Consider the following 24604-nt stretch of genomic DNA (forward strand, 5'->3'; position numbering starts at 1 on the left):
CATAGCGATTAAGACGTGGGGTTTGGGTCTGACAGACCTGATCCGGAAATCCAACTCAGAGGCTTCCTAGCTGTGTGTTCTTGAGTGAGTAATTGAACCTCCCCACGCCTCTGTTTTGTCCTCTGTAAAATGAGGGTAGTGAGACTCAGGCCTCCCTTGGACAGCAGTGGGGATGCTCAAGTGAGACAGTGGTGTGCGTCCCCAGCCCTGGTCCTGCACAGGCTGCTTGGCAGATGCTGCTCTTGCTGATGTCCTTTTCCTCATGGTAAGGAGTCAATCATGTTCCGGGACCAGGTTTTTTTCATGTCTTAATGGTTTATCTTTCTCAGTGTTGGCCATACTTGGGCCTATCAATCATGTTTTATTATATCTGCAAGGCACTTTGTAATTGTTGAAGTGCTGTTTAACAATAAGAACAATTTTCCTTCTTGGTGCATCCACTAGGTTTCAGCACCGTGCTAGAGACTTTTCGCCTCTGTTCTCAGAGGCTCACAGCATCACTGGGGAACAGGTGAGATCCCCTTACACAGGGGAAACAGGGTCTGGCCTGCGCAGGGATTTGTCCGAGTTATGGAATTGGTTTGGGGCAGAGTAGGGGCTCACATCGAGGTCTGTCAGCCCCCAAAATTCATGTTCTTTCCTCTCTAGCTTTGCTCTGTGAGTGACAGGACAGAAAGCGTAGGAAGATGGAGTTTGGAGATGTATATCCCTCATCCGTAGATGAGAAAACTGAGGCCCAGAGAGGGGAAGGAGCTTAGAACAAGCACGCCTGACTCTTGTTACACGTTATGTGGTTTTTCAGCACTTTCACATCGACTGCTTCAGTTAATCTTCCTAGAAACCCACTAGCAGGGCGAGGCAGGGCATGAGGCAGGTTGTAGAAGAATCAGGCGATAGCAAGGTATAATTGCACGCTGTGTTTCTATGGTGTAACACAATTTGGGAGACAATGTAGACTGAGCTTTTGTGTTAACAGTACCAGATGCTGTTTAATGAGCACCTACTCCTTGACATTCACATGTCAGCACCGCTCCCTCCAGCCTGTGGGCAGCAGCGCAGCTGAGCAGCCACCTGCCCCAGCTGGTGTTCTCACACCTTGCCTCATGAGCACTGTGTGGTTAACGTGAGGATAATACACTGTACGCTCCAACAGACTCGGAGTTTCTCTTGTTTACCAGTGTTTCCTGCACCTAGAACAGTGTTTGTACATAGGAGGTATCCAGTGTTCATGTAACAGTCATTTAACCACCGGAGACCCAGCATCCCCATCTGAGAATAGAGGATTTTATTATTGATCCTGCTGGTGGTTGTGGGAATTAGATGAGGTATCCTGGTACCTTGCATGCAGCAGGGATGCAGTGAGTGTTGGCTCTGGGTGCCCTGTCCCTTGCTGTACCCCAGGGACTGCCCTCTCCCCATACCCCTCTGCAGGCTGTTCCCACTCACTGTGTCCCTCTCTCCCTGTCTTTCTCTGCCTAGTGAATGGGAGCTACGGCCACTGCACCCCGGGCTCAGAGAAGAGCCTGCTGGACCTGGACCTTGCTGAGGGCCCTGGCCCCACCTGCTGCCAGGGCCTGTTTCTCCCTGCAGGAAGCCCACCGCCCCGGGCTCACCCCCAAGCTTGTGAGAGGCTGCTGCATTTCCCCCACCCTAACAGGTAGGTGCGGGCAGCTGCTTTCTGTGGACACTCCAAGGAGGCCCCAGGACCAAGGGCCTCAGGCCTCACCTCTTCTGTTTAGCTGGGGGGACACATGGGGAAATGGAGGCACGAGGGGCCTGTAGCTCAGAAGCGGCTGCCTGGCCTAGATCCTGCACCTTCTGCTTTGCCTTGAGAGACACAAGATGGTTCTGTTGAGGTGTTTCCCTGCCGAACAAGCAGACGGAGCTTTTCACAGAGAATCAATCATTTCAGAAGAGGAAGATTCACAGGTAGGTTGGGGAAGGAAAGCCCAGCTCGGAGTTTATACAGTGTCAAACCTTGAACTGCTGATAGGGCAGAGAGGGATTCCTCCCACGTGCCATCTCTGCCCCAGGAGACCATGGCCCACAGAGCCCTGCTGGGTAGCTGTCCACTCAGTGCTTGCACACTTCCAGTGCTGGCCACCCTGTCTCATTAGGGTGTGCATTGGGCTGACACCTGCCTCCTACAGCTTCTCCTGGGGTCTCAGTTGTGCCTTTGTCTTAGTCTATTTTCTGTTACATATTGGCAGAATACCTGGCACTGGGTAATTTATAAAGAAAATGAATTTATGTCTTACATTTTTGGAGGCTAAGTCCAATATTGAGGGTTTGCATCTGATAAGGCCCTTCTTGCTGGCTGGGCCTCTGCAGAGTCCCGAGGTGGCGCAGGGCATTACCTGTTGAGGGGGCTGAACATGCTAGCTCAGGTCTCTCTCATCTTATAAAGCCACCAGTCCCACTCCCATGATCATCCATTAACCCGTGAACAGATTCATCCATACATGAGGCAGAGCCTTCATGACCCAACCCAGTCACCTTTTAAAGGCCCCACCTCTCAACACTGCCACATTTGGGATTAAGTTTCAGCATGAGTTTGGGAGGGAACAGATATTCAAACCATAGCAGCCTTGGTGCCTTCTGGTTTGCTGACAGCCAGGTCAGTCACAGACAGGCCTCTGTGCACACCAGCTCAGCCCCAGCCCCTCACCCACTGTCTGGGGCTGCTGGCCTGAGGCCTGCTTCACAGACCAGAGATTCTAAACATTTGCCCAGTTGCTGGTTTGCAGTTTATTCCTTCACCAGCCATTTGTCAAGTGCCTGTTATGTGCCAGGCACTGTGGTCGGTGCTGGGAGCATCTTGGTGAAGGAAGCAAAGATCTCCCCTGATGGAGTTTACGTTCTCGTGGGAGCTCCACAGTGGATAAATTCCTAAATAGAAGGATGCTGTTCTTCCCAAGTGCAACCATTTTCCTTTGAGAATTTAGATTCCTTCTGGCTTCCTTTGATATTAGTAAAACTTCTGATTTTAGGTGTGTATTTGTTTGTTTAGGCTGCCATAGCAAATGCCATGGACTAGGTGGTTTAAACATAGAATCGTGCTTTGTCACCATTCTGGAGGCTAGAAGTGCAGGACTGATGTGCCAGCAGGTTTGGTTTCTTCTGAGGCCTCTCTCCTTAGCTCGCAGATGACCGCCTTGTCGCTGAGTACTCACGTGGCCATCCCTCGGCCTGTGCCCTAATTCCTCCTTTTTTTTTTTTTGAGACAGGGTCTGACTCTGTCACCTAGGCTGGAGTGCAGTGGCACAATGTCGGCTCACTGCAGCCTCCACCTCCCAGGCTCAAGTGATCCTGCCACCTCAGCCAGTCCAGCAGGTGGGACTACAGGCGTGTGCCACCACGCCTGGCTAATTTTTTGTAGAGACGGGGTTTCACCGTGTTGGCCAGGCTGGTCTCGAACTCCTGGGCTCAAGCAATTCACCTGCCTCAGCCTCCCAAAGTGCTGGGATTACAGGTGTGAGCCACCATGCCCGGCCCTCATTTCTTATAAGAACACCTGTCCTATCAGAGTAGGCCCTCACCCTTATAACCTCGTTTAGCCTTAATTATTTATTTAAAGGCTCTGTCTCCAAACACAGTCACACTGGATGTTAGGACTTCAATGTATAAATTTTGGGGGGACACAAATCAGTCCATAGCAAGGAGCAAGCATCTTTTAGTTTTTGAGCCGTGCATTGTTTGGTGACAGTCAAATGCATTTATCTGCTGGATTCTTCTCTGGAGGCTCCCCAGTGGTATCCAGTTTCCCTGGTGAAATTCATTCTATTATCTCTCAGCGTAGAAGCTGTGCTAACCCAGGAAAAGCTAAGGAGAGGATTTTTTTTTTCTTTTGCTAGAAACAGTCAGAAATATCATTTGTCATTTTGAATATCATTTTGACAATTTATGGCACAGGAGAGTCTGTGTGTAGAATTCTACGCCGGCATCAGTCTAAGTTGCTGTACCCCCACACCCTCCCTATTAAAGTGGTTGAATTTGAGCTGACACTTTCAGACTTGCTCATTTTCCTAAAGAAAAACAGACCCCCAGCCCCTGTGCCACACCTGATCTGAATTCCGTGCCTTCCCCCAACCGCCCGATGGCCTTGTGTTTGGGGCCCCTTCTCTCCACTCTTGGTGCCTGCCCCTCCCAATCTCAGGACCTTGCAGCTAGCGCCTGGGCTCCTGTGCCAGCCGCCTCCTTGCCTCCAGCCTAACTCTCTAATGCTAATAAAAGCCCCGGTTTCCTGAGTGACTCCTTCGGGTGCACATTCTTGTATTCAGTCCTCACGGTCCCAGGAGGCCCAGATCCTACGACTAATAAAAAAACGATGGTGGTGTGCTTACTGTGCACTACACCCCAGGCCAAGCACTTTTTTTTTTTTTTTTTTTTTGAGACGGAGTCTCGCCCAGGCTGTAGTTCAGTGGCGCAATCTCGGCTCACTGCAAGCTCCGCCTCCTGGGTTCACGCCATTCTCCTGCCTCAGCCTCCCAAGTAGCTGAAACTACAGGCGCCTGCCACCACACCGGGCTAATTTTTTGTAGTTTTTTTTTTTTTTTTTTTTTTTTTTTTTTTAGTAGAGACGGGGTTTCACCAGGCCAAGCACTTTTTATGCATTAATGCTCTCAACCCCCAACTGCCGTTGAGTGGGGAAACTGAGGCTAGAGAGGCTACATAACTAGTTCTGTTCACCAGAACTCTACCTACCCCTCAGCAGAATGTAAATGGTCTCTCAGGGGACTGGTCCACAGACTCCCCTGTTGGAAGGGGAGCTGCCCAAGGTCAGGGACCTGGTCTTCCCACTTCTTCAGCATCACCCAGCACAGAGTGAAAAGCCTGTTGCGTGAAATCACTGACTCTCCATTCAGACTGCAATTCCTGAGCCCTCAGGGTCATGTGATCTGAGATCCCTGCCTCTCCCCTGAGTCTCTGCTGGAGAAACACTGATTATCCCAATCTCAGCAGCTCCCTTCCAGGGTCCAGGATTATGGACAGAAGAACATGTGCATTTCTGATACTTAGAACATTGAAGCCATAAGGAATGTAACGGTCATGAGACGACATCATTCCATAGACAAAGCTGGGGCCCCAACCTTCTGATTCACACAGATCCAGATTCCAGTTCTTGCTCTATCACTGCCTTGCTGGCTCGGGCAGGTCGCTTCAGTTTTCATAAGTGTGAAACAGATGGCGGAATCTCCCTTGAAGCGTGTAGTCATGTATTCAGCAGATACTTACTACCACGTCTTCTGATGTGCTAGGATTGCATGAGATGGCCCTTGGGAAGGCGCCCGGCACTTTCAGCTGCTCAGCAGTTGTTCGCTCTGTCTGGAGACCCAGGCTTGCAGTTTCTAGAGGTGGGATGGGAGTTGCCCTGGGATGCACAGGGCTCAGCGGCAGAGCCAGGCCGGAACCGCTTCCTGGGCCTCACAGTATGGTGGAGGAAGGGAGGCAGTACTGCTTCAGTGCATATGGGGAGCCACGAGACACCAAGGCCTTAGTCGCCCTCCCCACCTGATGCTGTGCAAGGTTTTGCTGTCAGTCTTAGTCACTTGGGTAACTCAGTCATGGAAGCTACCACTGTTCTCTTCTCTTGGTGTTGGTTAATTTACCTGAAGCCATTTTCAAGGGACTGCTCCAAACAGATGTTTTCCTGGCCGAACTCCTGCCCATGCCTGCCTTTGCCAGGCCCAGAATCACAGTCCCCTGAGGAGTAGCTCTGCTTTTGTTTATTTATTTATTTATTTTGAGATGGAATCTCGCTCTGTTGCCCAGGCTGGAGTGCAGTGGTGTGAGCTCGGCTCACTGTAACTCCTGCCTCCTGGGCAAGCAATTCTCCTGCCTCAGCCTCCTGAGTAGCTGGGATTACAGGCATGCATCACCATGCCTGAATACTTTTTGTAGAGACAGGGTTTCTCCACATTGGTCAGGCTGGTCTCAAACTCCTGACCTCAGGTGATCCGCCCACCTTGGCCTCCCAAAGTGCTGGGATTACGGGTGTGAGCCACCGCGCCCGGCCTGCTTTTATTTTATTTTTTTTTAAGCCAGATAAAGTTACAACTTTTCCATCAGATCTTTAAGATACTCAGAGCTTTCTGCTGGCAATGGTGGGGGCAGTGTGCCCAGTCCTGGGGAGAGGGGATGTGTGTTTGCTGTCTACCTTGGACTCAAACCTCCTTCTGACTCCACCCAATGATCGCTTAGATTAGGGTTCTTGGGAGGGAAAAGGTCGCTAGGTGTAGTTGAGAAACAAACAGAAAAGCCCTTCCCCTTCATTCAGGGGGAGCTTCAGGTCAGTTCAACATAGGAAAAAATGCCCACACTCCAGAGAAGGGGAATGGAGGTTCTGGCCAGGCCTGGTCCCAGCTTGCTGCTGTATGCCTGCATGCAGGTCTTGCGCCCTCTTGGCCCCTTTCCCACCTGTGTGTGATGCGATTGGAGCCCATGCTCTCTGAGGGCCTCCAGACTCTGGCTTTCCCTCTTCCCTGTCCCTTCCCCTCCCCTCCTCTACCTCATGACTGGAGCTTGGGATGCTACAGTTGCAGGGAGCCAGAGATGGAGGGGCTGGAGCTGCAAGGCCATCTTGGGAAACCGAGGGACAGGTGATGACCCCACAGCTCTGGCTGCAGAGAGCCCCAAGACAGTGGTGGTAAATGGCGATGAGAGCTCCCTTCACCCTGCCATCCCCTTCACAGAGGGCTGTCACGGGGCCATCTCACTCGATCTGGCAGCCAGCCTCTGAGGTAGAGAGACTTAGCCCTCATTTTACAGGCAAGGAAACTGAGGTTCAGATGGGGTGAGGTGGCATGGGGTGTCCTAGCCAGACTTCAGGCATAGCACCAGGCTCCCTGTTCTGCCTAGCCAGCCAGGAGGGCGTCCTAACTCCCAGCCCTGCCTCACTTTCCTGACCTTTCCCCCTTTCAGAGTGCTCTGGTGACAGGTAGGCCCTGCTGTCTCTCTCTGCACCTTACCTGGTTTCCCCACTCAGAATGGTGGAAGCTTCAGTGCAGGAATCCCCTTGTGTTATTTAAGCCTGGCCTCCTGCGCAGTGGTGGAGGGAATGTTCCACATGTGGGAGCAGCCCTCTGGGCACCTGTGTACCACCTATGTGGTGAAGACAGCCACCTGGCAAACCCCAGCCATGCCCACATACACCACCCTCGCTCTCATGGGGAGGATCCTCCTGATGTCCCAGAGGAGGAGAGAGGCCCAGGATGGCAAAGGACCTTGCCCACGTTTGCACGGCTGGATGTGGCTGAGCCTGATCTCAAACCCACATGCTTCCATGGGCTGCCCTGCCTGGCCTGCCCCATGGCTTTTCCCCAAAATCGCAGTTTCATGCAGTCACATTGTGAGGGCCTGAAACCCTGGGACCCCTCAGAAGATTTTCCTCAGTTCCTCCTGAGACACCCCCACCAGGACTGCACTTCAGACTCCCCCATGCACTGACATTAACAGTGGAAAGGCCAGGCTGCTTGGGGCGAAGTATCATACAATTAGCATTTGTAGAAGTTAAGCTAGATTACAAAAATTAAGAAAGATTTAAAGGAGATGTAAGTGGAATTTAATATACCCTGGACCTGGGTGTTCCTCCAAATGCCAGCCTCAGCCTTCTTCCTGGAGAACTCACCAGAAGGCGGCCACGGAGAGGGAGCAGGGCAGCCCCCTGGGAGGCAGGATGGCGTGGCATCCAGGGCTGGGTGGGGGTGCTGAGCTTTGGTAAAATGATGCAAGGTCCTCCTTCCTGGCGTTCTCACCACATTCACTCTGGAGTACATGTTATGACCTTGGCTCCCTGCAGCCTTAACCTCCTGGGCTCAAGCAATCCTTCTACCTCAGCCTCCCAAGTAGCTGGGACTACAGGTGCATACCACCACACCTGGCTAATTTGTAAATTTTTTTGTAGAGATGGAGTCTCATTATGTAGCCCAAGCTGGTCTTGAACACTCCTGGACTCAAGCAGTCCTCTTGCCTTGGCTTCCCAAAGTGCTGGGATTATAGGCATGAGCCATTGTGCCTGGCCTCCTGCCTCTTCTTTCCCTCTCCAGCCCTTCTCTTCCTCTCTCTCCCCATTTTCCTTTACACTCTGCTTGTTTTCCAGACAACCAATCTGTAGGTGCTCTTTCTCTGCCTCCAGCCCTCAGCCTCTGCCTCTTGCCCTGGGCTTGTCCATCCCTTGGTCCTCAGCTTCCCTGTCTGCCCCCACCTGGGCCTTCCCTCTGTGGCAAGCCCAGCCTCTCATGACTTCTCTGGCCACTGTCTTCCAGGTCAGCCAGACCCCAGGCCACCTATGTGAACGGCAGCCTCCCAACCACACAACACATCAAACAGGAGTCCCTGCCCGACTACCAAGCCATGGCAGAGGCCCGCACATCCCTGTCTGCCCACTGTCGGGGCCCGCCGGCCACTGGCCTGCACCCAGACCTGGACCTCCCGGGCCGAAGCCTCGCCACCCCTGCGCCTTCCTGCTACCTTCTGGGCAGCGAACCCAGCTCTGGCCTGGGCCTCCAGCCTGAGGCCCACCTCCCCGAGGGCAGCCTGAAGCGCTGCTGCCTCTTGGGCCTACCCCCCACCTCCCCAGCCTCCTCCTCACCCTGTGCCTCCTCCGACGTCACCTCCATCATCCGCTCCTCCCAGACGTCTCTGGTCACCTGTGTAAATGGACTCCGGAGCCCCCCTCTGGCGGGAGATCTGGGGGGCCCTTCCAAGCGGGCCCGGCCTGGCCCTGCATCGACCGACAGCCATGAGGGCAACTTGCAACTTGAAGCCTGCCGGAAGGCGAGCTTCCTGAAGCAGGAACCGGCAGATGAGTTTTCAGAGGTCTTTGGGCCTCACCAGCAGGGCCTGCCGCCCCCCTATCCCCTGTCTCAGTTGCCGCCTGGCCCGAGCCTTGGAGGCCTGGAGCTGGGCCTGGCGGGCAGGGTGGTGACTGGGCGGCAGGCGTGCCGCTGGGTGGACTGCTGTGCAGCTTATGAGCAGCAGGAGGAGCTGGTGCGGCACATCGAGAAGAGCCACATCGACCAGCGCAAGGGCGAGGACTTCACCTGCTTCTGGGCTGGCTGCGTGCGCCGCTACAAGCCCTTCAACGCCCGCTACAAGCTGCTCATCCACATGCGGGTGCACTCGGGCGAGAAGCCCAACAAGTGCATGGTGAGTTCCCACCGGCCGCCAGGCCTCACCCCAGCCCCTCTGGCAGAGCAGCACTCACCCCAGTGCCCCAGGAGAGGCCGCCTGGGACTCCTTCCTCGGGGCTGGCTGAGATCCCTGTGGTTGAGGAGGGAAGGACCCATGCTGTGGATGTGGCCCCTGGTCAAGACGGTCAGTGCCCCTGTCACTGGGAACCGTGGCAGAGGGGCCCTCATACTCACCAGATGCCCAGTCCCCCACCCTGAGGCATTAGATATATCTTAGCACACCACAGGGCCCGCGGCTGTGTGCACATGCGATTGGAAAAACAGGCGTGGCCAGCCTCTTCTTTCATGTGTTTGTGCTCCATGTCCCACCTGCTGGTGGCCAAATGAGATGTGGAGAACATACTCTCCTCCAGCGCCGGGCCCTCACTGCCACCCATCCCAGTGAGGTTCCCTGGGCCTTCTGGTGCTGCCTACAGCCTTGGCTTCCACCGAGGAACAGCGGGACCTCACAGGCACCCGGCTTGAGAGCTGCGGGTCCCCAGGGCAGGCTTTGGGCTGGAGCCCAGGGTTACTAGCTAAGGCCCTGGGTAGTACCAGTAGCGTTCTTCCTGGAGTTGAGACAGGTTTCTGGCACTAGCATTATGCGTACATGTGCACGTGCACGCACACACGCACGCACGCGCGCACACACACACGCATATTAACTGTGAGTACTCAGGCCTCCAGCCCTTGTGATGGGTCATTTCTGTGACAGGTCATTTCTGCCCTGTCTGTGGGGGAATATCTGTATCAGAGGCTAGGAGCACTCCCTGATATACTCAGCCTAACTGCTGTGCTACCTCCAAGGCCCAGCCAGCCCACTAGGAGAGGTGCCTGCCCAGGAACTGCAGAGCTGGACCTCAGAGTGTGCTTGGTAATGAGAAGCATGGGCCACCAGGGCCACTGCCCAGCCCGCCCAGCCATCAGGGCAGCAGCATGGCTGGTGTGCTGGGGCTGGTGCCATAGCCAAAGTCAAACACTGTCATTGGACACCCACTTATGGAGCACTTGGTCTGGGAAGGGGCATAGTGTCCCCACTCAGAGCCCAGGGTGACATTGTAGGGGCCAAGAAGGAGGCAGGACACATTGGCAGTCAGCAGCATAAACTCCGTTCTCCTGGGGCAAGGTGCTTGCCCTTGGGCCCCACCCACCTGTGGAGCTGGGAGCTGGATGTTGGACAGGATCTGCTTCTGCAGCTTCAGGAGGCTGGGCCTTGCAGGAGGAGAAAGAGATTGCTTTGTAAACAAATGAGCAGCAGTGAATGGCCTGTGCCAAGGGGAGGCAGGAGGAGGGAGCTTGTGGTTAGCATTCTGGTGTGTGGAGCAGTGGTGGGGAGAGTGCATTGGACAGGCTGAGACTTTGACTTTATCTTGTGCCTTTGGGCCGAGAGGATGCTGGAAGGAGGCCTGGTGGCTGGGCCAGCCCCTGGCGATGCCCTGGCTTGTTTGGGGTCCTGTGACACATGCCCCTGCCTAGAAGGAGTTGACCAATAGATAGCGCACAGGCCACGCCAGGGCTGCTGGGAGACAGCTGGGCCCCCATCTCTCCCTGAGACCCTGGAGCTGACAGCTGCTGAGCCACAGTTCTCCTTCACATATTCTTTCTTATGGGTGAGTCTGTGGGTGCCTGTGGGGGCCCAGGTGGAGGCTCTGCGATCCGAAGGAACCTTGACAAGACTCCACAGGACACTGGCTTACACCTGGCTTCTGCCTGTGGTTAGTGGTCTTCTCACAGTGGGGCCTCTGTGTGGAATCACAGCATCCAGAAGAGCATCTGTGTTGGACATTTGGGAAGTTGGAGAGGATCTAGGCCTTCCCCGCCCACTTTCTAGCTTGGGAAACAGGGCCCAGCGAGGGGTCAGAGGGGCCTGGGTTACTCAGTGCAGACTCAGGGTCTCTCTGTCTGCGGCCAGGCTGCCAGGATCTCACTTGATTCCACAGACTTCCCAGGACACTGACTTACACTGGCTGAGGCCTGGTTCTGGGGACCCAGACCTGGACCTCCCATGGCCCTTGCCCTGGGGACACTCATGCTCAGAGATGGGTGGGAGATGAGTGGCAGGTCCTGGGATGGAGTTTGCATAGTCCCAGGGAGGGAAGGCCCAGAAGGGCTTCATGGAGGAGGTGATATCAAGCTGTGTCTACACTCACCTATCAGGATTGTTTAATCCTTACAAGTCCTATAAAACCAAGGGTTTTTACAGATGAAGAAACAAAGGTTGGGTGGGGTCTGGCTGGCCTTCCACTTGCTCCCATGGTCTTGCGTCTTCCAGAATTTAGGATTGTGGTGATGATAATACCAGCAAGCAGCTTCCGAGTACAGACTGCGTGCAGGTGCTATTCTAAGTGACAACTCCACCTGGTCCTCAACACAATGCTGTGGGGTAGATACTGTGAACCCCCATTTTACACATGAGGAAACTGAGGTTCAGGAAGATTGTGTAATTTGCCCCAGGTCACACAGCTAGTTGGAAACAATAACAACAGTTATAATAAGAATAAAGGCTAAGAATGATAATGGTAATAAAAATAACTTGCGGAGGGTTACACAGCTAGTAACCATTGGAATGGGACTCGAGCCTACATCTTTCCAAACTGCAATGCTCTTGTTTGTGTAGCTCTGCTAAACTGACTATTCTCTGGGCTCTTAGGGCCGGCCCCGCTGGGTGTCACCATCTGGAGACAGCAGCAGTGATCTGGGCTTCGGAGGCTTGTCAGAGCCTCCCCTGGCCTCCTCTTGCCTGTGGTGGGGTGGGCGTGCTCCCGCTGCTCCATGATGCTGGCACAGTGGGTACCAGGGGAAGGGGTGGGCCTCAACCAGCACCCAGATAAGTAAAATCTCCCTTCCCTGTAAAATTATTAATTTTTCATGACAGGCCTCTGCTACCATGCACTGTAATAGACAAAGGAATTTTGGACCCAGAGCCTCTGGAGAACAGGAAATAGATGAGACATTTTGATTGAAGAGTAAATGGCCCACTAAAATAGCAGTTAATCCTTTTATTATCTTTCCAGCAGCCATTTCCACAGTTCTTTCATGAGGTAAGCCTCCCCCATCCCATCCGACTGGAACACTCCCATTCTCGCAGCTGGCTTACATTTAGCCAGTGGAGCCTCTGCTCCGGCACCAGGCAGGCCTCAATGTGCTGAGAGAAGCCCAGCTCCCCTCTGCCTGAGCATCTTAGTCCCTAGACCAGGCCTGGGACTAGGGACTTGCTGGACCCCCAAGGTCAATGGCACCATCCATCCCCCACCCTGCCCTCTGCATGGCCCATCCATGCTGTCCAGAGGAAGCTCCCTAATCTTTTTGCAATATCCTGTTATGTTTCTTACATTGCCCGAGTTGTCTCAGCCTTATTAAATGTGGGGCTTCATCTGTGTTACGATAACAAGGTTACGCGTCCAACCCAAATACTGACGCGACGCCTCCAAGACGTTAACTTTGAACAGATTAATTTCATGCTTTCTTAGGTTGGTTCTCCCAGACGGCCAGAATTCTGATTGTCTGCGACTGCAGAAATTAGCAGACTGTAGCTTGCTTTTCTCCACGTCAAGAAGGAGAGAGGCAGAAAATGAAAAAGGAAAAGTCATGACAATGCCCTTCTCTACCTTGGGTTTTATAAAACAACAATAGGCATGAGAAGAGTCCCTTACTTTGGTGAAGAGTTTTACCAAAGCTGTGAGCACAGTCCGGAAGGCACGTGCAGAGGTGAAAAGCCCAGGTCTGGAGTCCCACAGACCTGGGACTCAGCCTGGTTTAGTCACTTGGCAGCTGTGTGACTTCGTGCCGGTGACTTACCCTTTCTGAACTACAGCATACTCGATTGTAAAATGGAGCAATAATAGTACTTGCCTTTTAGGGTTGTTGTGATTAGGGATAAAAGAGATGATGTAAGGGAAGTGCTTGCTTCCCCATCACACTCCAGCATTGATCTCAGGTGATGTGTACAGTAGTCCTGGGGCTTAGGTCAGGGTTATTTACAGCTGATTTACAGATGAAGAAACTGCGGCTCAAAAGAACCAGTCAATGGATGGCAGAGCCTGGACTTGAGACTGTAGCAGCCTCTGCTGTCAGTAGGGTGGGCCGGGCAGTATGTGGACAGTTGCTCCAGGCAGGGCAGGCACTCTGTCCTTGCCATTCGATATCTACCAGGGATCCCTGATTCTTTGCATCTTGTTCATTGACAGTCATTTGCAGATGACCTTCTCTGAGTCAGACAGTCTGCTCAGGGGGCATGGAGCTAGGCTGGGGCAGCTGGACCTGTGGCACAGGAGGCCCATGCGTGTCCTCCCAGTCCTCATGAGCTGCTGGAGTCTCAGGCCGGGGTTTCATCCTGCCCAGCTTCCTCTGGCCACTGCAGCTGCACTGGCCACTGGTCTCCATTCCTTACACCCCCTCTCCACTGTTTGCCAGTCTGTCCCAGGTGCCTTTGAATCTAGGGCCAGAGAAATCGATCTGGTTGAAAGCTGAGTATTATGGATTGGCCTTAACTAGCCAAGGAACTCAGAACACAAGCCACCTGGCTGGACCTGCCGGGAGGGCCTTGCCCTCCTAGCCTGGGCCAAACTTACAGTCATTGCCCATAATCCTGGGGCTTCTGGCTTTCCCTTTTGCCTTGCCCTAAACCTTTACGCCCCTCCCCCAGCCCCTGAGAAACAAAATCCTGGGTGCTGGGAGGGGCGGGGGAGCTAAAGGGAGTTGCTCCTTACTGAGATTCAGAGATTGTTTTATCCTGGCTCAGTGTGAGCCATTCCCTATCTGTTGTTTTGACCTAGCTGGGCATGGTGGTACATGCCTGTAGCCCCAGCTACGTGGGAGGCTGAGGCAGGAGGATCACTTGGGCCAGGGAGTTTGAGGCTATAGTGAGCTATGATCATACCACTGCACTCCAGCCTGGGTGACAGAGCATGACCCTGTCTCAAAAACAAAAACCTCTGAGGCCCAGAGAGGCCAAATCACTTCCCAAGATCACACAGTCTGCCAAGTGGCAGGAGGTAGATACCAACCATATCTGCTGACCTGCCCAACCAGTGTTAACTGGAGAGAGGTTTGATTGGGGTTCTGGGCTCATATCCCATGGGATATCCTGAGGAAGAAGAGAATTAATATATTCCGAAACTTACCATGGCCAGCCGTGAATTACCATGCCCGTTTTACAGAAGAAGAAACTGTATGTTTCTGAAGTTCGCAGGCAAAATGGCTTGCTCTGTACGACCTGCCTCAGCTGCCTGGCCCATTCTAATGGGACAAACCGCCTTCTACCCATCCACCTTTGCCCAACCTCTTCCTTCAGAAGAACAGTCACCTCTGTGCTTTTCAAATCACAGTGGGTGGAGTCCCTGTGCATCTGCTGCCCTCTGTCCCCTGCCCAACATCTTGAGACCAGCCCTATGGGCTTGAGCGTTTTAAGGCCAGCAGACACCCCTGACTCATTGCAACATCTGAAGCTCATCCCATGGAATTACCCAGGACCCTGAAATGGATAAGTGGCAGGTCGGCCAGTTCATCCCATCACATACAGACAGAGAACAGGGAAGATAGACCCAGAGAGGGTGGTCAGGGACCCAGGACTGCACAGCAAGTACGCATCAGTGGGCAGGGAAAGTTCCCTGAAGGGGCTGATAATCGAAAGTTGGGGAAGGTTTAGGCTGTGGGAAAGTGACCCTCCAATTAGGAAAGAATCATCCCCCTGAAACACTTGCCTCGCTTTGGTGTGCCAGGCCTTGTGCTAGGAGCTGAGGGTGCAGAGATGAAGATGTTGTGATGTGAGACTTCTGGCATTGTGGGAAGAACACTGCTTTTGAATCTTGTGATATTATTGCTGGATGATGGAGAGAGGGAGGGGAGCCAGGAGCTGAGGTTTTGCAGTCGGGCTTCGTAAGCTTGGCCAGGTTGATCAAGTGGGACGAGATCATTATTGAGACGCTTGTCGGGCAATTTTCAGTTTATGTAGTGCTTCAACGTGCATGATCTCAGCCCTCAAAATATTCATGGAGACTGGAATTATGATCCCCATTTTATAGATGGGGAAAGAACAGTCCAGTTCTGGCCCAAGTTCAGGTCCCAAATGCATGGTGGGGTCAGATTTAAACCCAGGTCTCAGTCTGACTCCAGAGACTGCGTACTAGCCATGACCCCAAGCCACCTCCCAGGCACAGAATCATCAGTCTGTTTACAAACATTGAGAGAATATCCAGATCTGAAACTCATTCAGCAAGCTGTCACTGAGCACCTGCTGTGTGCCCCCTGGCTGGGCCCTGGGGTCACGGAAGGGAATCAAATCCTGCCTGGTCTCAAGGAGCCCTCAGTCGAGTGGGGAAGTAAGTGGATATTGCATGTAACTATTTTTCTTAAGAAGCCAGCACCCAGTCACCTTGAGAGCCTGTTGCCTGCTGACTTGATGGGTCCTTTGTTCTGTCTTGGAGTAGAGAACACCTCATGGGTTGAAAAGTAAAACATTTCACTCTCGTTAGAATAGTCGCCTGGAAATAAGCTCCCTTCCTGGAGGCTGGGGTTTCTGGTCAAATCAAAAAGCTGCCCTGGAGAATCCTGCTGTAAATGAGGCCAGAGAGGCCAAGTGGTCCCACCCACTCAAGCCGCCACGTCTATTCTCAACTCGCCTCAACTCAATCCAGGATTGGATGGGTCTGGGAAGGAGAACTGTTTTGGGCAAAGTCAGCTTGCAAGTTGGCATCCAGAAGTGTCCTCGTTAATGATCCTTCCTGGGATCATCTCACTTCTCATGTCTACCCTCATTATTAGGTGGGGAAGCTGAAGCCCAGAGAGCAGGCACCATGGCCTCATGTCATCCAGTACATTAACAGCAGCCCAGGGATGCCTGCTTTATTTCTTCCTGCCCTGAAGCTTCCTCTCCTCCGGAATTCCTAGAGAGTCTGCATTCTCCAGGTCCTTTAAATCCTTTGGGTCTTGGCTTTTGCTGATTCCTCTGTCTAGAATGCCTTTCCTAGCCTGGCAAACTCCTATACATCCTTCACAACCCAGTTCAGTGCTCCCTCCTTAGCTCCCCCTTTCCCTGTGCCTCCTGTTCTCCCAGCATGTGTTGCGCTGTGTGTAACAGTGGTTCTTAACATGGCCAAGTGTCTGGGGTACCACATGCCCTTCGGTGCCTGGCCTGGCCTTTGTTGTGGAGGAGCTGAGTCCCCTCTCTAGGGCAGAGGCTCTGCCTGTGATTATCTGTTCTCTCTGTTTCAAGGTTGTGTGAGTTGCCCGGACCCTGTCTTCCTGAGTAGTTTCCTATGAAGTCACAACATTGGTGGGACCTTAAAGACTGTCATGTCTACCCCCTAATCTGGTGCTTGAAGATTTTCTGCAAGAAAGCCTGAATTTGAAACCTAGCTTTGCCACCCCTCAGCCTGTGATTGTGTACAAGTATAACTTGACTTCTGTAAGCCTCGGTTTTCTTATCTATGAAATTGGGGTAATAGGACTGTTGTGAGGCTTTGATGAGAAACTAGACAATGGCACACAGTAGGTATACCAAAATGGTTCTGGCTGTTCTGGACAATTTGCATTTGTGAAAGAGAAAAGGGAAAGTCTAAAATGGATAGTGGCTGTTCAGTCACGAATGTCCCCAAAGAAACAGAAAAGGCTGTTGGAAGTCCCAGCTCTGCCATGGGCTGGCTCTGTGACCCTTGGCTGTGCTGAGCCTCAGTTTCCTGCGCTGTGAAATGGGATAGTGCCTAGCAGTCAGAGGCTGCAGTAGACTGTGTTTAGTAGGGGCCCAACAGATGCCAATGTCCTTTCTTCTCTTGAGCCCGGGGTTTAGCTCCACAGATCTGGCTTACACTGGGATGCTTTTCTTCCTCCCCTGTTTTGGAAAAGCAAACCCAGGGGGCTTGGGCTTAACAAGGAGAGGCTTCCTGGAAGCCAGTGTCCTTCCAGTTCTCTGGCCTTGCAATTAGGTCAGAGCCTCGTCCCCCACCAGCCACTGTGCAGAGGGGAGACTGAGTCCCCAGATGGAAATAACTTGCCTGGAGAAGGACAAGAGGGACTGGAGATAGATGGAGTTGGAGACTCATCCCAGCTCTGCTGCTCACTAGCTGTGCAGCCTTGGACAAGACACTTCACTCCCAAGTCTGTTTTTGCATCTGTAAAATGGGAGCTGTGATGCTCACCCCAGAAGTTTCTGTAGGGGGTGGAGGGGCTGTGCTCTGTAACTGCAGAGTACTCTGCAGAGGCGCACTGTTGCCCTAGTCAGGGCTGCTGGGCTGAAGCTGAGTCTCTGACTCCCAGTCCAGTACTCCTGCCTGCAGCCAGGCCTCTGAGTACAGAGAGGGCACTTTCACGGGTGTGTTCCTCCTGGTTAGATTCCCCATCAGGAATGGAACAGGTTGGCTGTGTGCTCCCCAAATGTAGTTCCTGGTCTTGAGGCCTCAACCTGCAGTTTCGCTGGATGCCCTCCTTCCCTGCTCCACAGCCCACCCCCACCTCACTTCCATCTCCTTCCCCACCCTGCCCTGTTTCACCCCCATTCCCCATCCCCCATTTCTACTTATCTCCATCCCTGACCCCCCACCCCTTTCCCTTTTTACTTAAATTCTGAGCCAGGGTGGACCAATGGCTAAACACACAGGACAACCACTAAGGTTCAAATCCCTTACTCTGCCCTTAACCAGCTGTGAGACCTCAAGACAAGTCACGTGGCTTCTCTGAGCCTTGGTTTCCTGTCTGCGTGGAGGGGAGAGTGTTGTGAGAACTAGATGAGATCATATATGTGTAGCACTTACCTCGTGCCTGGCGCATATTAGATGCTTGAAAACAGGAGCCCTTGTTCCTTCCCCCACCTCCCCATTTTTTGAAGTCATTAGTCCCAAGCTCTCACAGGGAAGAGAATTCCCGGGAGCACCAGATTTGAGGGAACAGGAGTGCTGGCCAAGTTTTGTGAGCTCAACATTGCTGTATGGAATGTGAAAAAAAAATTAAGGATAAAAAAACACAACTATTTGAATTGAATTTAAACTAATAAAGGAAAAAGCTTTGAACTTAACGTAAATGGAATTGAAATGATTGTCTTACTGGAGTGAGAACGTCAGATAAAATCAACAGTGACTTTAAGAAGGTGTCCAGACCATGTTTTCTGAGAGGGCCATCCTGGAAATGGCAAACTTCGTAATTGAGAATTTATAGGCTCTGTCTCTGCTGGATAACAGATGGGGTAGCCAGAGCTGGCTTTGTGCACTCACTTGGATGGCTGCAGCTGCAGACCTCAGCGTCCTGTTCTCATCTGTTAAGTGGGGGATGGGCCAGGTAACCCCTAAGGTCTCGGTCACCTTGGACACACCAAGACCGAGATGCTCAGGAGAAGGGACCCTTCTTTAGAGTCCTTCCTTAACTGTGCCCTTCCCTTGGGAGACAGCCTTGGGCTAATCTGTATTGTCCACCCCCACCTGGCCACCAACCTTTCAACACAGCTTGACACCCCCCTGTGCCAAGTTCAGTGCTAGAAGCAAGGGGTACAGTGTCAAAGGAAGAATGGTCTGGTGGCAAATGAATTAACCAAATGCCTCTGACACAGAGGAGGGAGAGGGATTTCCCCAGGATGTCGTGAGAGCTGGGCTCTGACAGGTGGGTGGGCACTTTCCAGGTGTAGACCCTGAGAAGATGCATCGCAGGGAAAGGAAACAGCGCATGTGAAGGTTTTGAGATGTGATAGTCTTGACCTTATGGGGAACATAGGTGTCCTTTTGGTCTTCAAGTGAGTTACCTGCATGGGGGCTGAGGGCAGAAACATTGGAATTGGGCCTCAAAGGGCCTCAAGGTCTAGTGTAAGGAAATTGGAGTGTGCCCCGAGGAAGTGGAGAGAGTCTCGGAAGGGTTGTACACAGGACTGTGATATGGGCAGAGGTAACATTTAGTGTTGCTAGTGTGGTGGGTACGTGGCAATTGGCAGATGAGGACATTGGGGCCCAGGAAGGGCAGTCCACTCAAATCTGGAGCCCTTCTTCCACAGATCCACTGGCATCGGACCATGCACCCAGTCTTGCCAACGCCTGGGCACCCGTGGGCCAGGCCAGGCCAGCCTAATGTGTCGTGCTGGGGCACAGTGTCTGCACGTGTTTGGGTAATGGAGTTCGGTCCCCCTTTGGAAACTGCCTCCAGTACTTTTGCCAGTGGGAAATGGGAAAAGCATATCCCATAATGTGGTTCCGTAAAGTTTGCACAACTGTTCTTTGTTTTCCACCCATCCCCACAATAAATCTTCCTCCACTGCCAGGACCGGGGCCTCCGTGGTCTGTAAGTGATTAAGGCACCGAATTTCCCGGCCCCTCCTCCTCCCAATACATTCTTGTGACGTGGGTAATGATAAAATGAGAATCTGTCACTGAGATTCTGTTGCCTTGCAAGTAGCAATTTCCAAATGGCTGGGAGGTGGCCTCCTGTTAGAAGGCAGCCTGCTCTTGCCCTGTCTCTATAGCCACCTCCCTTGATAGGTCCTGCCATGTTGGGGCATAAGCTCAGACAGCAGATGGACAATGTGGTACTGGGCAGTACGTTTCCTGGGGATGAGGCAATGGGACTGGAGGTCTCTGCAGGACTCTGCATTCTGGGGGGCAAGACTGGGACGTCTGCTGGGCACAGAGCACCCAGTGAGTGTCTGTTCAACTGATAAACCATCTAGCAGCCCCTTTGTTTAATCAGATCCCCAAGCCATAGAGTTTTCAAGCCAAGAGTAACATTTGTATCTTCTTGGGGAACAGTCAGGCCCTGGGCAGGGCCCTGGGCTGCAGAGTTTTGATGGATAGCTCCTGTGCTCAGGGAAGGCACAGGGCGGTGGCTGGATTGCTCTTTCACAGTGGGGTCACTGAAATCCACAGAGTGGAAGCTACTTGGCCAGTGTTACATCTGCGCCTCCAGCTCAGGTCCTGGCTCTGCCCCATGATCTTCCCGCTGTCCCTAGTTGCCTTCCACATTTAAATGTGAGTGTATTCTTCCCAGCATCTGCTGAACCCCAAGTTTTGGGAGGCAATTTGGCTTATGGGGTATGGGGTCATTTCTGATCAGGCTGAGTTGCCAGTGAACATGACAGTGATTGGAGCTTAAGAGAGTCTGTCCACAGGCAGAAAAAATGAGTCGACAGTGCTTCAGATATTTCCGTAAGATCCCCAGCACCTCCTCTACCTGCTCCCCTCCCTCCTTCCCACAGGAGTCCAGGACAACAGAAGGTGCCTCAGCTAGGCCACAAGGCCGACTGCCTGGATCTTCACATTTGCTGTTTGCAGATGTGGAAACTGAGGCCCATAGAGAGAATGTGGCTCACTGGAAATTGCAGAGCGAAAGAGGCAAGCTCAGCATCCCCCACTCCCAGCCAGTGTCCTGCCCGCTAGACACCACAGTCTGCTGACTACCTCCTGTGTGCTAGGTCCTGCGGTGAGCACTTACATGTGTTGCCTTCCAGATTCTGAAGAACACTGGCTCTTGTCGTGTGCACTGGGAGGAAATTTCCCAGGTTCAGCAGCTCCTCTGATGCCCCTCCCAACCCCTGCCACACCCTTTGACAGATGGGGCCTTGAGACCCAGGGCGGAGAGATGACCTGCTGGAGGTCACACAGCAGGAGACGGTTGGCGGTGCATGTAGACCACACGTGTCAAAATCACCTTCCCTCCTAGCAGGGTCTGATTCACAAAGAGCTGCCGGGCAGGCTCCAGGGAGACTTTAACCAGTTTCAATGTCACACCTTAGTGCATTGGGAAGGTGTGATGACTGATTGCTGTGGGTGTTAGGGTCAGAGGAAGCCTGGCTTGTGCAAAGACCCACACAGGCTTGCACCAGTGCCAGCTCTGCTTCCACTGCCTGGCTCTGCCAGCCTCCTTTCTTCATTTGCATGGAGCCACCTGACCGTGGGGCCTTAGTTCCTCTGTGTGTGATTAGGACTTGGATTAGATGAAGTTGGAAGCCCTCCTAGGTCTCCTGACCCTGATACAGGCTAAGTAGAGACAGTGCAGGCCAGGGGTTCAGACCTAGGTTCCCTCCCCAGCTCTGCATTCAAATTGTCTGTGGTTCTGGGCAAGTCATCCCACCCCTCTGAGTCCTCAGTTTTCTCATCTATAAAATGGAAGACTTGGACTCCATTGAGCTCCATCCTTTGAGCTCAGACATTCAGATGTCCATAGTTACCTTCCTGCATTCCTGGCACACCCTAGGGAGGAGGAAGGGGGTAGAGGGCATGGAAAGGACAGCTGTGGGCCCCTCCTGAGCTCTCTGGCCCCAGTTCCTTCCACACTCCTCTCTCTTGCTCTGTTCCGGCTGTTCCTCAGACATGCTAAGTTCATTCCCACCTCTGGCTCTTTACATGGCTGCTCCCTCTGCCTGGAATGCTCTTGCCCCAGCCTGACCTCTGCTCCCATATCACCTCCTCCAGGAGGCCTTCCCTGACTGCCTCTCTAAAGTAGCACCTTTGGCCACTGTCTGCCCCTATATTCCACCTGAAATCCTGTTAGGTGTTTGTCTATGATCTGTCCTCCAGTCAAACTTGAGCTCCATAAAGTCTAGACGTTTTTGTTTTGTTCCCTCTGTATCTCCAATGCCTCAGACAGTTCCCGATACACAATATGTGATCAACAGATAAATGAATGTTAGTAATAAAAAGGGGGAGAGTGGTTCAGTGGGGCAGAAGGAATGGAACATGCTAGAAAGGACTCAGACAGAGAGTCAGGACTCTTTTCCTATGAAGTGGGGGGTTTTGCAGCAGCTCACAGGGTCGTATTGAGGGCTGCACGGTTGCTGTCCGAGAGGTATTTCTGGGTCAGCCTAGCTGGGGCTGTCCACCCAGGGAGGCCAGCCCAGTGCCCAGTACCCAGTGGTGCTCAGCACCCACTTACCCCTGACCCCTATTTCCCTCCCTTCTTCATCCGCATTATCAGGTTATAGGAGAGGCTATGCCCTCAGTTCACAGCTCCTGGAATGTCAGATTCAGACAGGAACATAGAAACCATCCGCTGTGACTGGAAACACAAATTTGGAAACTGAGGCCCAGAGAGGAGTTCTTATCTAGGTTCCCACGCTGTTTCCCTCTTGGAAAGGAATTTACGATCAAGTCCTCCACATAGTAGATGCTCAGTAATTAGCTGCTGCTGCAGCAGCTGTTTATCATTAAGCCCATCTCTGCAGATTCTGTTTTTATGACCATGGGCACAGAGGTGGGGCAGGAGTACAATTTTGCATTAATTGATAACAAAAGGATGGAAACAGCCAAGAATGCAGCAGGGAAAATGATTCCACCATCCAAAAACAGCTATTTTAAAGTGTGAGGAAGGAAGGAAAGCGGCATTGGTTAGGCACGTGTTCTCTTCCAGATGCCAGACTAAGGCTTTCGTCCATGTTTTCTCAGTGAATCTTGTGATTCGCTCATTTTGTGGATGAGGAAACTGAGGCCCAGGGAGATCAAGAGCTGGGATTCCAGCCCCTGGCCTCCCCCTGCTCTGGGGTACCCTCTGTCAGCATCAGCTGATGACTCCTCTTTTAAATTGAGCTCACCTTAGAGGACCCCTGACCAGGCCTCTTAATTAGTTCCTGCAGTTCCTCAAAAGCAATCACGTGTAATTTGGGCTCTTCATGGATTTGGAGCATATCTCTCCACTTAACCTGCACAAAACCTCTGGGGAGGTTTTGCTAAATCAAGAATCAGCACTAGGAGCTCAAGGTGTCCTCTTGCCCCACTCCCTGACCTTTGTGTACAGGAAGATACCAACCTCACAGGTAGGGAGGCTTGTAGGGCTCGGGAAAGGGAGGGCTTGGGGCAGCGGCCTGGGGCTCCAGCCCTGAAAGAGGGCGCGGGAACCAGCTCAGGATGGAGGGGCTCTGCGGCTCATGGCTGTACCCATGGGGGCAGAAGACAGAATGTGGGGAGGTCCTGTGGCCAGTAAGAGGTGGCATGGGGTTCAGGTAAGCCTGCAGGCATAGCCACCCCTCAAGAGGCCTAGGCTCTGCCCCAGGGGCTCCTGGAATCCAGATTCTGATCCCAGGCCTTACCTGATCCCTTATTCATCAGGACGGTGGCTGCGCATGCATTTTGCTTGTTCTGGTCTCAGTTTACTTACCTGTTCGGTGGAAATGATAACCGTGTCTAATTGCTTACCTGCCCTTTACTCCATATAGTCCTACGATAACCTCATGTCATTGGGACCATTGCCCTACCTTTCCAATGCAGACACTGGGACTGGAGAGGCAGGGAGCTGGCTGAGCGGCAGGGAGGTCTGTGTCAAAGCCCAGGGCAAGCGATTGCCCTGTGCACCTCTCCCTCTGAGCCCGTTGCCACACCCTGGGGTGTGATGATGTTTTCCAGCTTGCCTACTGGGGGAAAACGAGGTGTGGTCCTGAGGAGCGAGGGCTGCTTCCAGCTCCAGCTGATAGGAACAGAGGGTCTGCCGCCTGCAGTCAGCACCTCTGTCGGGAGGTTGGCAGCTCATGGCTTCGAAGCACCAGCTCTTTAATTGTCTCCACATTGTGAACCCAGGAAGGTCTGTCCTGACAACTGGTTGGTGAAATCAGCCAGGGGATCCCTCTCCCACAGCCTGAGCAGCGGTTTCAGCCTTTCAAGAGCTGTCTGAGGTGGTTACCTAGAGGGTAAATTAGATTCACCTGGCAAGGCCCCATGTCCCCTGGCACGGTCATGAGAATGCTGAAGGTTGTTGCCCTTGGATCTGTGTCAGAGAGAGAAGCATGGAGTAGGCCTGGGCCCCAGGATGCTGGGCAGGGGGCAATAGGAATGTCCAGTCCCCATTGGTGAGATGGTAAAGCCAGTGGGGCTTTCTCATTGACGTCCTCAAGTTCCAGCACCTCTGCCTTTGGGCCCTTTCCTCCATGAAAAACATTTAAAAGTATATTTTATGACAGCATTGGTATAAAGACAAACATATTATGTATTAACACATTTTCTTTGACCTAAACTTTTTTTTTTTTGGATTTTAAATTAAAACATTTTCATGAGTTCCTAGAAATATCGTGGACTGTAGGTTCTGTGCCTGCTGTGTCTCCTAGAAAATCAGCCCCAAGAGCAAGGCCTGCAGACCCTGGGGCTGCTTGCTGAATGGCACATGTTTTCTTCACCCCTTCCCTTCTCTGGGCTTCAATTTCATCCTCTGTGAAAAGGAGTAGGTGGAGGAAAATCCTGTTGCAATGTTCTACTCTGCTCCCTTCTGTTACAGTTGATTTTGTTCCTTGAGTTATTGTTTTCCATTAAGAAATGATGGATAGTTACAATAAAAGATCTATGTGCAGTTAAATTGACATAGATTAGAGAAAAGGACATAAATACTTGGAAAACCTAAGCTCACTTAATTATCGTGATTGAATCCTGTATTTTCCTGGAGCTTCCTGGTAGCCAAAGCAAAGAGGGCAACTTGTTGAATTACAGGATTCTTTTTGAGTGGGAAAGGAAGCAGACCAGCCAGCTTGTGTGCTGGGGGCAGTTTTG

At 52.5% G+C, this 24604-nt stretch overlaps 1 protein-coding gene across 3 annotated transcripts in view; it reads left to right on the forward strand.

Moving 5' to 3' along the window:
• GLIS1 (GLIS family zinc finger 1) overlaps positions 1–24604 on the forward strand; it is a 250425-nt gene that overhangs the window by 149542 nt on the left and 76279 nt on the right. For all 3 annotated transcript variants that reach the window (XM_024256330.3, XM_063712355.1, XM_063712356.1), the window contains exons 3-4: positions 1480–1657; positions 8265–9147. In XM_024256330.3, the coding sequence (XP_024112098.2) occupies positions 1480–1657; positions 8265–9147 (1061 nt within the window). The remainder of the gene's footprint in view (positions 1–1479; positions 1658–8264; positions 9148–24604) is intronic.

This window comes from Pongo abelii, chromosome 1, assembly GCF_028885655.2.
Source record: "Pongo abelii isolate AG06213 chromosome 1, NHGRI_mPonAbe1-v2.0_pri, whole genome shotgun sequence".
Lineage (NCBI taxonomy): Eukaryota > Metazoa > Chordata > Mammalia > Primates > Hominidae > Pongo > Pongo abelii.